At 58.9% G+C, this 16,056-nt stretch overlaps 1 protein-coding gene across 1 annotated transcript in view; it reads left to right on the top strand.

Moving 5' to 3' along the window:
- agbl2 (AGBL carboxypeptidase 2) overlaps positions 1–16,056 on the top strand; it is a 158,619-nt gene that overhangs the window by 109,345 nt on the left and 33,218 nt on the right. The window contains exon 5 of the mRNA XM_086008467.1: positions 6,273–6,380. Within this exon, the coding sequence (XP_085864593.1) occupies positions 6,273–6,380 (108 nt within the window). The remainder of the gene's footprint in view (positions 1–6,272; positions 6,381–16,056) is intronic.

The raw sequence follows: 16,056 nt of genomic DNA, 5'->3' as shown, positions 1-16,056 counted from the left end.
GGAAGGTTCTCGATGAGGTGGAGATTGGGTGGGAAGGTTCTCGATGAGGTGGAGATTGGGTGGGAGAATTCTCGATGAGGTGGAGATTGGGTGGGAAGGTTCTCGATGAGGTGGAGATTGGGTGGGAAGGTTCTCGATGAGGTGGAGATTGGGTGGGAGAGTTCTCGATTAGGTGGAGTTTGGGTGGGATGGGTCTTGATGAGGTGGAGTTTGGGTGGGAGCATCTTAGATGAGGTGGAGATTGGTGGTTGGTGTCTCGATGAGGGGGAGATTGGGTGGAAGGGGTCTCGATGAGGTTGAGATTCGGTGGGAGGGTTCTCAATGAGGTGGAGATTGGGTGGAGCGTTCTCGATGAGGCGGTGTTTGGGTGGAAGAGTCCTCGATGAGGTCGAGATTGGGTGGAGGGTTCTCGATGAGGTGGAGATTGGGTGGGAGAGTCCTCGAGGTGGAGATTGGGTGTGAGGGTTCTCGATGAGGTGGAGATTGTGTGGAAGATTTCTCGATGAGGTGGAGATTGGCTGGGAGAGTTCTCGATGAGGGGGAGATTGGGTGGAAGGGGTCTCGATGAGGTTGAGATTCGGTGGGAGGGTTCTCAATGAGGTGGAGATTGGGTGGAGCGTTCTCGATGAGGCGGTGTTTGGGTGGAAGAGTCCTCGATGAGGTCGAGATTGGGTGGAGGGTTCTCGATGAGGTGGAGATTGGGTGGGAGAGTCCTCGAGGTGGAGATTGGGTGTGAGGGTTCTCGATGAGGTGGAGATTGTGTGGAAGATTTCTCGATGAGGTGGAGATTGGGTGGGAGAGTTCTCGATGAGGTGGAGATTGGGTGGGAGAGTTCTCGATGAGGTGGAGATTGGTAGTGAGAGTTCTTGCTGAGGGTGAGAATGAGTGGGAGTGTTCTCGATGAGGGGGAGATTGGGTGGGAGAGTTCTCCATGTGGTGGAAATTGGGTGGAAGAGTTCTCGATGAGGTGGAGATTGGGTGGGAGAGTTCTGGATGAGGTGGAGATTGGGTGGGAAAGTTCTCGATGAGGTGGAGATTGGGTGGGAGAGTTCTCGATGAGGTTGAGATTGGTGGGAGATTTCTCGATGAGGTGGAGATTGGGTGGGAGAGTTCTCGATGAGTTGCACATTGGGTGGGAAGGTTCTCGATGAGGTGGAGATTGGGTGGGAGAGTTCTCAATGAGGGGGAGATTTGGTTGGAGGCTTCTCGATTAGGTGGAGATTGGGTGGGCGAGTTCCTGATGAGGTCGAGATTAGTTGGGAGAGTTCTCGCTGAGGGTGAGGATGGGTGGGAGTGGTCTTGATGAGATGGAGTTTGGGTGGGAGAGTTCTAGATGAGGGGGAGTTTGTGTGGGAGTGTTCTCGATGCTGTTGAGATTGGGTGGGACAGTTCTCGATGAGGTGGAGATTGGGTGGGAGGGGTTTTGATGAGGTGGAGATTGCTTGTGAGAGTTCTCGCTGAAGGTGAGGATGGGTGCGAGTGGTCTCGATGAGGTGGAGTTTGGGTGGGAGAGTTCTAGATGAGGGCGAGATTGCGTGGAAGGGTTCTCGATGAGATGGAGATTGGGTGGGAGAGTTCTCAATGAGGTGGAGATTGGGTGAGAGTGTTCTCGATGATTTGGAGATTGGGTGTGAAGCTTCTCGATGAGGTGGAGATTGGGTGGGAAGGTTCTCGCTGAGGTGGAGATTGGGTGGGAACGTTCTCGATGAGGTGGAGATTGGGTGGGAGAGTTCTCGATTTGGTGGAGATTGGGTGGGATGGGTCTTGATGAGGTGGAGTTTGGGTAGGAGTGTTCTTGATGAGGTGGAGATTGGGTGGGAGCATTTTAGATGAGGTGGAGATTGGTGGTTGGGGTCTCGGTGAGGTGGAGATTGGGTGGAAGAGTTCTCGATGAGGTGGAGATTGGGTGGAAGATTTTTTGACGAGGTGGAGATTGGGTGGGCATATTCTCGATGTGTTGGAGATTGGGTGGGAGGGTTCTCGATGAGGTGAAGATTGGTTGGGAGAGTTCTCACTGAAGGTGAGGATGGGTGGGAGTTTTCTCGATGAGGTGGAGCTTGGGTGGGAGAGTTCTCGATGAGGTGGACATTGGGTGGCAGAGTTCTCGATGAGGTGGAGATTGGGGGGAAAGGTTCTCGTTGAGGTGGAGATTGGGTGGGAGAGTTCTCGATTAGGTGGAGTTTGGGTGGGATGGGTCTTGATGAGGTGGAGTTTGGGTAGGAGTGTTCTTGATGAGGTGGAGATTGGGTGGAAGCATTTTAGATGAGGTGGAGATTGGTGGTTGGGATCTCGGTGAGGTGGAGATTGGGTGGGAGAGTTCTCGATGAGGTGGAGATTCGGTGGGAGGGGACTCGATGAGGTCGAGATTCGGTGGGAGGGTTCTTAATGAGGTGGAGATTGGTTTGGAGAGTTATCGATGAGGTGGAGATTGGGTGGAGGATTCTCAATGAGGTGGAGATTGGGTGGGAGAGTCCTCGATGAGGTGGAGATTGGGTGTGAGGGTTCTCGATGAGGTGGAGATTGGGTGGAAGATTTCTCGATGAGGTGGACATTGGGAGGGAGAGTTCTCAATGAGGTGGAGATTGGGTGGGAGAGTTCTCGATGAGGTGGCGATTGGGTGGGAGAGTCCTTGATAAGGTGGAGATTGGATGTGATGGTTCTCAATGAGGTGAAGATTGGGTGGGAGAGTTCTCGATGAGGTGGAGATTGGGTGGAAGATTTTTTGACGAGGTGGAGATTGGGTGGGCATATTCTCGATGTGTTGGAGATTGGGTGGGAGGGTTCTCGATGAGGTGGAGATTGGGTGGGAAGGTTCTCGATGAGGTGGAGATTGGGTGGGAGAGTTCTCGATTAGGTGGAGTTTCGGTGGGATGGGTCTTGATGAGGTGGAGTTTGGGTAGGAGTGTTCTTGCTGAGGTGGAGATTGGGTGGAAGCATTTTAGATGAGGTGGAGATTGGTGGTTGCAGTCTCGGTGAGGTGGAGATTGGGGGGGAGAGTTCTCGATGAGGGGGAGATTGGGTGGGAGGGGACTCGATGAGGTCGAGATTTGGTGGGAGGGTTCTTAAGGAGGTGGAGATTGGGTGGGAGAGTTATTGATGAGGTGGAGATTGTGTGGAGGGTTCTCAATGAGGTGGAGATTGGGTGGGAGAGTCCTCGATGAGGTGGAGATTGGGTGGGAGAGTTCTCGATGAGGTGGAGCTTCGGTGGGAGACCTTTTGATGAGGTGGACATTGGGTGGACGAGTTCTCAATGAGGTGGAGATTGGGTGGGAGAGTTCTTGATGAGGGGGAGATTGCGTGGGAGGGTTATCGCTGAGGTTCAGTTTGGGTGGGAAGGTTCTCGATGACGTGGCGATTGGGTGGGAGAGTCCTTGATAAGGTGGAGATTGGATGGGATGGTTCTTGATGAGGTGAAGATTGGGTGGGAGAGTTCTCGATGAGGTGGAGATTGGGTGGGAGAGTTCTCGATGAGTTGGAGATTGGGTGGGAAGGTTCTCGATGAGGTGGAGATTGGGTGGGAGAGTTCTCGATGAGGTGGGGTTTGGCTGCGAGAGTTCTTGATGAGTTGGAGATTGGGTGGAGGGTTCTCGATGAGGTGGAGATTGGGTGGAAGAGTTCTCAATGAGGTGGAGATTGGGTGGGTCAGTTCTCGATGAGGTGGAGATTGGGTGGGAAGGTTCTCGATGAGGTGGAGATTGGGTGGGAAGGTTCTCGATGAGGTGGAGATTGGGTGGGAGAGTTCTCGATTAGGTGGAGATTGGGTGGGAGATTTCTTGATGAGGGGGAGATTGCGTGGGAGGGTTCTCGCTGAGGTTGAGTTTGGGTGGGAAGGTTCTTGATGAGGTGGCGATTGGGTGGGAGAGTCCTTGATAAGGTGGAGATTGGATGGGATGGTTCTCGATGAGGTGAAGATTGGGTGGGAGAGTTCTCGATGAGGTGGAGATTGGGTGGGAGAGTTCTCGATGAGGTGGAGATTGGGTGGGAGAGTTCTCGATGAGGTGGAGATTGGGTGGAGGGTTCTCGATGAGGTGGAGATTGGGTGGCAGAGTTCTCGATTAGGTGGAGTTTGGGTGGGATGGGTCTTGATGAGGTGGAGTTTGGGTAGGAGTGTTCTTGATGAGGTGGAGATTGGGTGGGAGAGTTCTCGATGAGGTGTAGATTGGGTGGGAGGGTTCTCGATGAGGTGGAGATTGTGTGGGAGGGTTCTCGATGAGGTGGAGATTGGGTGGGAGCGTTTACGATGAGGTGGAGATTGGGTGGGAGATTCCTCGATGAGGTGGAGATTGGGTGGGAGAGTTCTCGATGAGGTGGAGATTGGGTGGGAGTGTTCTCGATGTGGTGGAAATTGGGTGGGAGAGTACTCGATGAGGTGGAGATTGGGTGGGAGTATTCTTGATATGGTGGGAATTGGGTGGGAGAGTTCTCGTTGAGGTGGAGATTGGGTGGGAAGCTGCTCGATGAGGTGGAGTTTGGGTGGGAAGGTACTCGATTAGGTGGAGATTGGGTGGGAGTGTTCTTAATGAGGTGGAGATTGGGTGGGAGAGTATTAGATGAGGTGGAGATTGGTTGGTGGGGTCTCGATGAGTTGGAGATTGGGTGGGAGAGTACTTGATGAGGGTGAGATTGCGTGGGAGGGTTCTCGATGCGGTTGAGATTGGGTGGGACAGTTCTCGATGAGGTGGAGATTGGGTGGGAAGGTTCTCGATGAGGTGGAGATTGGGTGGGCATGTTCTCTGTGTTGGAGATTGGGTGGGAGGGTTCTCGATGAGGTGGATATTGGTTGGGAGAGTTCTCGCTGATGGTGAGGATGGGTGGGAGTTTTCTCGATGAGGTGGAGCTTGGGTGGGAGACTTCTCGATGACGTGGACATTGGGTGGGAGAGTTCTTGATGAGGGGGAGATTGCATGGGAGGGTTCTCGCTGAGGTTGTGTTTGGGTGGGAAGGTTCTCGATGAGGTGGCGATTGGGTGGGAGAGTTCTTGATAATGTGGAGATTGGGTGAGAGAGTTCTCGATGAGGCGGAGATTGGGTGGGAGGGGTCTCAATGAGGTGGAGATTGGGTGGGAGGGTGCTCGATGAGGTGGAGATTGGGTGGGAGAGTTCACGATGAGGTGGAGATTGGGTGGGAGGGTTCTCGATGAGGTGGAGATTGGTTGGGAGGGTTCTCGATGAGGTGGAGCTTGGGTGGGAGACTTCTCGATGAGGTGGACATTGGGTGGGAGAGTTCTCGATGAGGTGAAGATTGGGCGGGAGAGTTCTCGATGAGGTGGGAATTGGGTGGGAGAGTTCTCGATGAGGTTGGTGATTGGGTGGGAGAGTTCTCGATGAGGTGGAGATTGGTTGGGAGGGGTCTCAATGAGGTGGAGATTGGGTGGGAGAGTTCACGATGGGGTAGAGATTGGGTGGGAGGGTTCTCGATGAGGTGGAGATTGGGTGGGAGGGTTCTCGATGAGGTGGAGTTTGGGTGGGAGAGTTCTCGATGAGGTGGAGATTGGGTGGGAGAGTTCTCGATGAGGTGGAGATTGGGTCGGAGAGTTCTCGATGAGGTGGAGATTGGGTGGGAGAGTTGTCGATGAGGTGGAGATTGGGTGGGAGAGTTCTTGATGAGGTGGAGATTGGGTGGGAAGGTTCTCGATGAGGTGGAGATTGGGTGGGAGAGTTCTCGATGAGGGGGAAATCGGGTTGGAGGCTTCTCGATGAGGTGGAGATTGGTTGGGAGGGGTCTCGATGAGGTGGAGATTGGGTGGGAGGGATCTCGATGATGTGGAGATTGGGTGGGAGGGTTCTCGATGAGGTGGAGATTGGGTGGGAATCTTCTCGATGAGGTGGAGATTGGGTGGGAGGGTTCTCGGTGAGGTGGAGTTTGGGTGGGAAGGTTCTCGATGAGGTGGAGATTGGGTGGGAGAGTTTTCAATGAGGTTGAGATTGGGTCGGAAATTTCTCGACGAGGTGGAGATTGGGTAGGAGAGTTCTCGATGAGGTGGAGATTGGTTGGGAGAGTTCTCGTTGAGGTGGAGATTGGGTGGAGAGACTCCTGTCCTGCCATTGTTTGGTCTCAGTGTAGAGAAAGATTGGGGGCGGGTGCAGAGTGGGGAAACGAGGGGTAGTTGGGGTGCGTTCGGGCAGTGTGGGGCAGAGGGTAGTGCCCTGAGACAATCTGTTCCAATCTGATTTTTGGTGTGTGATATGGATGTGTTTCGCTGAGTGACGTTTGTTTCATTTTATTTCTCTGGTCCCATGTGTCGCTAAATGCCAAATTTTTTTCTTCTGCAGAGTGGACCCCCCCAGAGCCAGAGAGGCTTTACCAGCCCAGCTGGTGGGAGCGCATGCCCGCCTGTGTAGGAGAGAATGGAATGAACATGGTGTTCTCTGTCAATGCAGGTAATCACCACCCCAGCTGGTTCAGACTGGGTTCCCGCTTTGTTTGATTCCCAGCTGACAGCCAGGCATAAGAAAGGATGGGATATAAACACTAGAGAGAAAGCATCTTAGCTCCGAAAACCAAGAAGCAGGATCAGTTTCGGTGGAGCAAGAGACAGAAAACATTGGTGGGAGTTGTTAAAAGGCCCCCAAACAGTAGTTGTAATGTAGGGCAGAGAATAAATTTGGAAATTAGAGGCGCATGTAACAAGGGTAATACAATGGTCATGGGGGACTTTAACCTACAGTTCAGCCATTTAGGACTGAGATGGGGAGAAATTTCTTCTCTCAGAGGGTTATGAATCTTTGGAATTCTCTGCCCGAGAGGGCTGCGGAGGCTCAGTTGTTGAGTATATTCAAGACTGAGATTGATAGATTTTTGGATATTGAGGGAATCAAGGGAAATGGGGATAGTGCAGGAAAGTGGAGATGAGGTAGAAGATCAGGCATGATCTTATTGCATGGTGGAGCAGGCTCGAAGGCCCAAATGGTCTACTCCTGCTCCTATTTCTTATGTTCTTATTCCCAGATAGTTTTCGCTATGCAATGATTTTGTGTTTGGGATTGAAGTCCTCTTTTTGTTTACTCAGTAAAATATCAGCAGTCTCGTTGCTTGGGGAGTTTCTCCACTGATCATAGTTGGTGTTTGGATCCAAATACGGGAATTCAGAGGAAGCGATCTTGGAGTGAGGAGAAATCCGAGTTCCTGTTTGAGAACAGGACATTGCCATATCACATCTGCTGATCACTCCTTAGAGCAGCACCAAAAGACTGATCTCGGGGTGAGACCCGCGTTCCTGATCTTGGGGTGAGAGGCCCGGGTTCCTGATCTCGGGGTGAGAGGCACTGGTTCCAGATTTCAGGGTGAGAGGCCCGGGTTCCTGATCTCGGGGTGAGAGGCCCGGGTTCCAGATTTCAGGGTGAGAGGCCCGGGTTCCTGATCTCGGGGTGAGAGGCCCGGGTTCCTGATCTGAGGGTGAAAGGCCCGGGTTCCTGATCTCTGGGTGAGAGGCCCGGGTTTCTGATCTCAGGGTGAGAGGCCCGGGTTCTTGATCTCTGGGTGAGAGGCCCGGGTTTCTGATCTCAGGGTGAAAGGCCCGGGTTCCTGATCTCGGGGTGAGAGGCCCGGGTTCCTGATCTCGGGGTGAGAGGCCCGGGTTCCTGATCTCAGGGTGAGAGGCCCGGGTTCCTGATCTCGGGGTGAGAGGCCTGGGTGCCTGATCTCGGGGTGAGAGGCCCGGGTTCCTGATCTCAGGGTGAGACCCGGGTTCCTGATCTCAGGGTGAGAGGCCCGGGTTCCTGATCTCAGGGTGAGAGGCCTGGGTTCCTGATCTCGGGGTGAGAGGCCCGGGTTCCTGATCTCAGGGTGAGACCCGGGTTCCTGATCTCAGGGTGAGAGGCCCGGGTTCCTGATCTCAGGGTGAGAGGCCTGGGTTCCTGATCTCGGGGTGAGAGGCCCGGGTTCCTGATCTCAGCCTGAGAGGCCCGCGTTCCTGATCTCGGGGTGAGAGGCCCAGGTTCCTGATCTCAGGGTGAGAGGCCCGGGTTCCTGATCTCAGGGTGAGAGGCCCGGGTTCCTGATCTCAGGGTGAGAGGCCCGGGTTCCTGATCTCAGGGTGAGAGGCCCGGGTTCCTGATCTCAGGGTGAGAGGCCTGGGTTCCTGATCTCAGGGTGAGAGGCCTGGGTTCCTGATCTCGGGGTGAGAGGCCCGGGTTCCTGATCTCAGGGTGAGAGACCCGGGATCCTGATCTCAGGGTGAGAGGCCCGGGTTCCTGATCTCGGGGTGAGAGGCCCGGGTTCCTGATCTCAGTGTGAGAGGCCCGGGTTCCTGATCTCGGGGTGAGAGGCCCGGGTTCCTGATCTAGGGGTGAGAGGCCCGGGTTCCTGATCTCAGGGTGAGAGGCCCGGGTTCCTGATCTCAGGGTGAGAGGCCCGGGTTCCTGATCTCGGAGTGAGAGGCCCGGGTTCCAGATTTCAGGGTGAAAGGCCCGGGTTCCTGATCTCAGGGTGAGAGGCCCAGGTTCCTGATCTCAGGGTGAAAGGACCGGGTTCCTGATCTCAGGGTGAGAGGCCTGGGTTCCTGATCTCAGGGTGAGAGGCCCGGGTTCCTGATCTCGGGGTGAGGGGCTCGGGTTCCTGATCTCAGGGTGAGAGGCCCGGGTTCCTGATCTCGGGGTGAGAGGCCCGGGTTCCTGATCTCAGGGTGAGAGGCCCGGGTTCCTGGTCTCCGGGTGAGAGGTCTGGGTTCCTGATCTCAGGGTGAGAGGCCCGGGTACCTGATCTCGGGGTGAGAGGCCCGGGTTCCTGATCTCGGGGTGAGAGGCCTGGGTTCCTGATCTCAGGGTGAGAGGCCCGGGTTCCTGATCTCGGGGTGAGAGGCCCGGGTTCCTGATCTCCGGGTGAAAGGCCCGGGTTCCTGATCTCCGGTTGAAAGGCCCGGGTTCCTGATCTCAGGGTGAGAGGCCCGGGTTCCTGATCTCGGGGTGAGAGGCCCGGGTTCCTGATCTCGGGGTGAGAGGCCCGGGTTCCTGATCTCCGGGTGAAAGGCCCGGGTTCCTGATCTCAGGGTGAGAGGCCCGGGTTCCTGATCTCGGGGTGAGAGACCCGGGTTCCTGATCTCGGGGTGAGAGGCCCGGGTTCCTGATCTCAGAGTGAGAGGCCCGGGTTCCTGATCTCGGGGTGATAGGCCCGGGTTCCTGATCTCCGGGTGAGAGGCCCGGGTTCCTGATCTCAGGGTGAGAGGCCCGGGTTTCTGATCTCAGGGTGAAAGGCCCGGGTTCCTGATCTCAGGGTGAGAGGCCCGGGTTCCTGATCTCAGGGTGAGAGGCCCGGGTTCCTGATCTCGGCGTGAGAGGCCCGGGTTCCTGATCTCGGGCTGAGAGGTCTGGGTTCCTGATCTCCGGGTGAGAGGCCCGGGTTCCTGATCTCCGGGTGAGAGGCCCGTGTTCCTGATCTCGGGGTGAGAGGCCCGGGTTCCTGATCTCTGGGTGAGAGGCCCGGGTTCCTGATCTCGGGGTGAGAGGCCCGGGTACCTGATCTCAGGGTGAGAGGCCCGGGTTCCTGATCTCAGGGTGAGAGGCCTGGGTTTCTGATCTCAAGTTGAGAGGCCCGGGTTCCTGATCTCAGGGTGAGAGGCCCGGGTTCCTGATCTCAGGGGGAGAGGCCCGGGTTCCTGATCTCAGGGTGAGACCCGGGTTCCTGATCTCGGGGTGAGAGGCCCAGGTTCCTGATCTCGGGGTGAGAGGCCCGGGTTCCTGATCTCGAGGTGAGAGGCCCGGGTTCCTGATCTCGGGGTGAGAGGCCCGGGTTCCTGATCTCAGGGTGAGAGGCCCGGGTTCCTGATATCCGGGTGAGAGGCCTGGGTTCCTGATCTCGGGGTGAGAGGCCCGGGTTCCTGATCTCAGGGTGAGAGGCCGGGGTTCCTGATCTCAGGGTGAGAGGCCTGGGTTCCTGATCTCGGGGTGAGAGGCCCGGGTTCCTGATCTCAGGGTGAGAGGCCCGGGTTCCTGATCTCAGGGTGAGAGGCCCGGGTTCCTGATCTCGGGGTGAGAGGCCCGGGTTCCTGATCTCAGGGTGAGAGGCCCGGGTTCCTGATCGCAGGGTGAGAGGCACTGGTTCCAGATTTCAGGGTGAGAGGCACTGGTTCCTGATCTCAGGGTGAGAGGCCCGGGTTCCTGATCTCGGGGTGAGAGGCACTGGTTCCAGATTTCAGGGTGAGAGGCCCGGGTTCCTGATCTCGGGGTGAGAGGCCCGGGTTCCAGATTTCAGGGTGAGAGGCCCGGGTTCCTGATCTCGGGGTGAGAGGCCCGGGTTCCTGATCTGAGGGTGAAAGGCCCGGGTTCCTGATCTCTGGGTGAGAGGCCCGGGTTTCTGATCTCAGGGTGAGAGGCCCGGGTTCCTGATCTCTGGGTGAGAGGCCCGGGTTTCTGATCTCAGGGTGAAAGGCCCGGGTTCCTGATCTCGGGGTGAGAGGCCCGGGTTCCTGATCTCGGGGTGAGAGGCCCGGGTTCCTGATCTCAGGGTGAGAGGCCCGGGTTCCTGATCTCGGGGTGAGAGGCCTGGGTGCCTGATCTCGGGGTGAGAGGCCCGGGTTCCTGATCTCAGGGTGAGACCCGGGTTCCTGATCTCAGGGTGAGAGGCCCGGGTTCCTGATCTCAGGGTGAGAGGCCTGGGTTCCTGATCTCGGGGTGAGAGGCCCGGGTTCCTGATCTCAGCCTGAGAGGCCCGCGTTCCTGATCTCGGGGTGAGAGGCCCAGGTTCCTGATCTCAGGGTGAGAGGCCCGGGTTCCTGATCTCAGGGTGAGAGGCCCGGGTTCCTGATCTCAGGGTGAGAGGCCCGGGTTCCTGATCTCAGGGTGAGAGGCCAGGGTTCCTGATCTCAGGGTGAGAGGCCTGGGTTCCTGATCTCAGGGTGAGAGGCCTGGGTTCCTGATCTCGGGGTGAGAGGCCCGGGTTCCTGATCTCAGGGTGAGAGACCCGGGATCCTGATCTCAGGGTGAGAGGCCCGGGTTCCTGATCTCGGGGTGAGAGGCCCGGGTTCCTGATCTCAGTGTGAGAGGCCCGGGTTCCTGATCTCGGGGTGAGAGGCCGGGGTTCCTGATCTCGGGGTGAGAGGCCCGGGTTCCTGATCTCAGGGTGAGAGGCCCGGGTTCCTGATCTCAGGGTGAGAGGCCCGGGTTCCTGATCTCGGGGTGAGAGGTCCAGGTTCCAGATTTCAGGGTGAAAGGCCCGGGTTCCTGATCTCGGGGTGAGAGGCCCGGGTTCCTGATCTCAGGGTGAGGGGGCTGGGTTCCTGATCTCAGGGTGAGAGGCCCGGGTTCCTGATCTCAGGGTGAGGGGGCTGGGTTCCTGATCTCGGGGTGAGAGGCCCGGGTTCCTGATCTCAGGGTGAGAGGCCCAGGTTCCTGATCTCAGGGTGAAAGGCCCGGGTTCCTGATCTCAGGGTGAGAGGCCTGGGTTCCTGATCTCAGGGTGAGAGGCCCGGGTTCCTGATCTCGGGGTGAGGGGCCGGGGTTCCTGATCTCAGGGTGAGAGGCCCGGTTTCCTGATCTCGGGGTGAGAGGCCCGGGTTCCTGATCTCAGGGTGACAGGCCCGGGTTCCTGATCTCCTGGTGAGAGGTCTGGGTTCCTGATCTCAGGGTGAGAGGCCCGGGTTCCTGATCTCGGGGTGAGAGGCCCGGGTTCCTGATCTCGGGGTGAGAGACCCGGGTTCCTGATCTCGGGGTGAGAGGCCCGGGTTCCTGATCTCGGGGTGAGAGGCCCGGGTTCCTGATCTCCGGGTGAGAGGCCCGGGTTCCTGATCTCAGGGTGAGAGGCCCGGGTTCCTGATCTCAGGGTGAGAGGCCCGGGTTTCTGATCTCGGGGTGAGAGGCCCGGGTTCCTGATCTCGGGGTGAGAGGCCCGGGTTCCTGATCTCGGGGTGAGAGGCCCGGGTTCCTGATCTCTGGGTGAGAGGCCCGGATTCCTGATCTCGGGGTGAGAGGCCCGGGTTCCTGATCTCAGGGTGAGAGGCCCGGGTTCCTGATCTCAGGGTGAGAGGCTTGGGTTTCTGATCTCAGGGTGAGAGGCCCGGGTTCCTGATCTCAGGGTGAGAGGCCCGGGTTCCTGATCTCAGGGGGAGAGGCCCGGGTTCCCGATCTCAGGGTGAGACCCGGGTTCCTGATCTCTGGGTGAGAGGCCCGGGTTCCTGATCTCGGGGTGAGAGGCCCGGGTTCCTGATCTCGAGGGGAGAGGCCCGGGTTCCTGATCTCGGGGTGAGAGGCCCGGGTTGCTGATCTCAGGGTGAGAGGCACGGGTTCCTGATCTCCGGGTGAGAGGCCTGGGTTCCTGATCTCGGAGTGAGAGGCCCGGGTTCCTGATCTCAGGGTGAGAGGCCGGGGTTCCTGATCTCAGGGTGAGAGGCCTGGGTTCCTGATCTCGGGGTGAGAGGCCCGGGTTCCTGATCTCAGGGTGAGAGGCCCGGGTTCCTGATCTCAGGGTGAGAGGCCCGGGTTCCTGATCTCGGGGTGAGAGGCCCGGGTTCCTGATCTCAAGGTGAGAGGCCCGGGTTCCTGATCTCAGGGTGAGAGGCACTGGTTCCAGATTTCAGGGTGAGAGGCACTGGTTCCTGATCTCAGGGTGAGAGGCCCGGGTTCCTGATCTCAGGGTGAGAGGCACTGGTTTCAGATTTCAGGGTGAGAGGCCCGGGTTCCTGATCTCGGGGTGAGAGGCCCGGGTTCCAGATTTCAGGGTGAGAGGCCCGGGTTCCTGATCTCGGGGTGAGAGGCCCGGGTTCCTGATCTCAGGGTGAAAGGCCCGGGTTCCTGATCTCTGGGTGAGAGGCCCGGGTATCTGATCTCAGGGTGAGAGGCCCGGGTTCCTGATCTCTGGGTGAGAGGCCCGGGTTTCTGATCTCAGGGTGAAAGGCCCGGGTTCCTTATCTCGGGGTGAGAGGCCCGGGTTCCTGATCTCGGGGTGAGAGGCCCGGGTTCCTGATCTCAGGGTGAGAGGCCCGGGTTCCTGATCTCGGGGTGAGAGGCCTGGGTGCCTGATCTCGGGGTGAGAGGCCCGGGTTCCTGATCTCAGGGTGAGACGCGGGTTCCTGATCTCAGGGTGAGAGGCCCGGGTTCCTGATCTCAGGGTGGGAGGCCTGGGTTCCTGATCTCGGGGTGAGAGGCCCGGGTTCCTGATCTCAGCCTGAGAGGCCCGCGTTCCTGATCTCGGGATGAGAGGCCCAGGTTCCTGATCTCAGGGTGAGAGGCCCGGGTTCCTGATCTCAGGGTGAGAGGCCCGGGTTCCTGATCTCAGGGTGAGAGGCCCGGGTTCCTGATCTCAGGGTGAGAGGCCCGGGTTCCTGATCTCAGGGTGAGAGGCCTGGGTTCCTGATCTCAGGGTGAGAGGCCTGGGTTCCTGATCTCGGGGTGAGAGGCCCGGGTTCCTGATCTCAGGGTGAGAGACCCGGGATCCTGATCTCAGGGTGAGAGGCCCGGGTTCCTGATCTCGGGGTGAGAGGCCCGGGTTCCTGATCTCAGGGTGAGAGGCCCGGGTTCCTGATCTCGGGGTGAGAGGCCGGGGTTCCTGATCTCGGGGTGAGAGGCCCGGCTTCCTGATCTCAGAGTGAGAGGCCCGGGTTCCTGATCTCAGGGTGAGAGGCCCGGGTTCCTGATCTCGGGGTGAGAGGTCCGGGTTCCAGATTTCAGGGTGAAAGGCCCGGGTTCCTGATCTCGGGGTGAGAGGCCCGGGTTCCTGATCTCAGGGTGAGGGGCCTGGGTTCCTGATCTCAGGGTGAGAGGCCTGGGTTCCTGATCTCAGGGTGAGGGGGCTGGGTTCCTGATCTCGGGGTGAGAGGCCCGGGTTCCTGATCTCAGGGTGAGAGGCCCAGGTTCCTGATCTCAGGGTGAAAGGCCCGGGTTCCTGATCTCAGGGTGAGAGGCCTGGGTTCCTGATTTCAGGGTGAGAGGCCCGGGTTCCTGATCTCGGGGTGAGGGGCCGGGGTTCCTGATCTCAGGGTGAGAGGCCCGGTTTCCTGATCTCGGGGTGATAGGCCCGGGTTCCTGATCTCAGGGTGAGAGGCCCGGGTTCCTGATCTCCGGGTGAGAGGTCTGGGTTCCTGATCTCAGGGTGAGAGGCCCGGGTTCCTGATCTCGGGGTGAGAGGCCCGGGTTCCTGATCTCGGGGTGAGAGACCCGGGTTCCTGATCTCGGGGTAAGAGGCCCGGGTTCCTGATCTCGGGGTGAGAGGCCCGGGTTCCTGATCTCCGGGTGAGAGGCCCGGGTTCCTGATCTCAGGGTGAGAGGCCCGGGTTCCTGATCTCGGGGTGAGAGGCCCGGGTTCCAGATTTCAGGGTGAAAGGCCCGGGTTCCTGATCTCAGGGTGAGAGGCCCAGGTTCCTGATCTCAGGGTGAAAGGACCGTGTTCCTGATCTCAGGGTGAGAGGCCTGGGTTCCTGATCTCAGGGTGAGAGGCCCGGGTTCCTGATCTCGGGGTGAGTGGCCGGGGTTCCTGATCTCAGGGTGAGAGGCCCGGGTTCCTGATCTCGGGGTGAGAGGCCCGGGTTCCTGATCTCAGGGTGAGAGGCCCGGGTTCCTGGTCTCCGGGTGAGAGGTCTGGGTTCCTGATCTCAGGGTGAGAGTCCCGGGTACCTGATCTCGGGGTGAGAGGCCCGGGTTCCTGATCTCGGGGTGAGAGGCCCGGGTTCCTGATCTCGGGGTGAGAGGCCCGGGTTCCTGATCTCTGGGTGAAAGGCCCGGGTTCCTGATCTCCGGGTGAAAGGCCCGGGTTCCTGATCTCAGGGTGAGAGGCCCGGGTTCCTGATCTCGGGGTGAGAGGCCCGGGTTCCTGATCTCGCGGTGAGAGGCCCGGGTTCCTGATCTCCGGGTGAAAGGCCCGGGTTCCTGATCTCCGGGTGAGAGGCCCGGGTTCCTGATCTCGGGGTGAGAGACCCGGGTTCCTGATCTCGGGCTGAGAGGCCGGGGTTCCTGATCTCAGAGTGAGAGGCCCGGGTTCCTGATCTCGGGGTGAGAGGCCCGGGTTCCTGATCTCCGGGTGAGAGGCCCGGGTTCCTGATCTCAGGGTGAGAGGCCCGGGTTTCTGATCTCAGGGTGAAAGGCCCGGGTTCCTGATCTCAGGGTGAGAGGCCCGGGTTCCTGATCTCAGGGTGAGAGGCCCGGGTTCCTGATCTCGGCGTGAGAGGCCCGGGTTCCTGATCTCGGGCTGAGAGGTCTGGGTTCCTGATCTCCGGGTGAGAGGCCCGGGTTCCTGATCTCCGGGTGAGAGGCCCGGGTTCCTGATCTCGGCGTGAGAGGCCCGGGTTCCTGATCTCGGGCTGAGAGGTCTGGGTGCCTGATCTCAGGGTGAGAGGCCCGGGTTCCTGATCTCAGGGTGAGAGGCCCGGGTTCCTGATCTCCGGGTGAGAGGCCCGGGTTCCTGATCTCAGGGTGAGAGGCCCGGGTTCCTGATCTCGGGGTGAGAGGCCCGGGTTCCAGATTTCAGGGTGAAAGGCCCGGGTTCCTGATCTCAGGGTGAGAGGCCCAGGTTCCTGATCTCAGGGTGAAAGGACCGTGTTCCTGATCTCAGGGTGAGAGGCCTGGGTTCCTGATCTCAGGGTGAGAGGCCCGGGTTCCTGATCTCGGGGTGAGTGGCCGGGGTTCCTGATCTCAGGGTGAAAGGACCGTGTTCCTGATCTCAGGGTGAGAGGCCTGGGTTCCTGATCTCAGGGTGAGAGGCCCGGGTTCCTGATCTCGGGGTGAGTGGCCGGGGTTCCTGATCTCAGGGTGAGAGGCCCGGGTTCCTGATCTCGGGGTGAGAGGCCCGGGTTCCTGATCTCAGGGTGAGAGGCCCGGGTTCCTGGTCTCCGGGTGAGAGGTCTGGGTTCCTGATCTCAGGGTGAGAGTCCCGGGTACCTGATCTCGGGGTGAGAGGCCCGGGTTCCTGATCTCGGGGTGAGAGGCCCGGGTTCCTGATCTCGGGGTGAGAGGCCCGGGTTCCTGATCTCTGGGTGAAAGGCCCGGGTTCCTGATCTCCGGGTGAAAGGCCCGGGTTCCTGATCTCAGGGTGAGAGGCCCGGGTTCCTGATCTCGGGGTGAGAGGCCCGGGTTCCTGATCTCGGGGTGAGAGGCCCGGGTTCCTGATCTCAGGGTGAGAGGCCCGGGTTCCTGA

The sequence above is a fragment of the Somniosus microcephalus genome, chromosome 15 (assembly GCF_052327205.1).
Source record: "Somniosus microcephalus isolate GS21.2 chromosome 15, FLI_Smic_1.0, whole genome shotgun sequence".
NCBI classification, from domain to species: Eukaryota; Metazoa; Chordata; class Chondrichthyes; order Squaliformes; family Somniosidae; genus Somniosus; species Somniosus microcephalus.
This window is presented reverse-complemented; position numbering and strand designations above follow the sequence as displayed.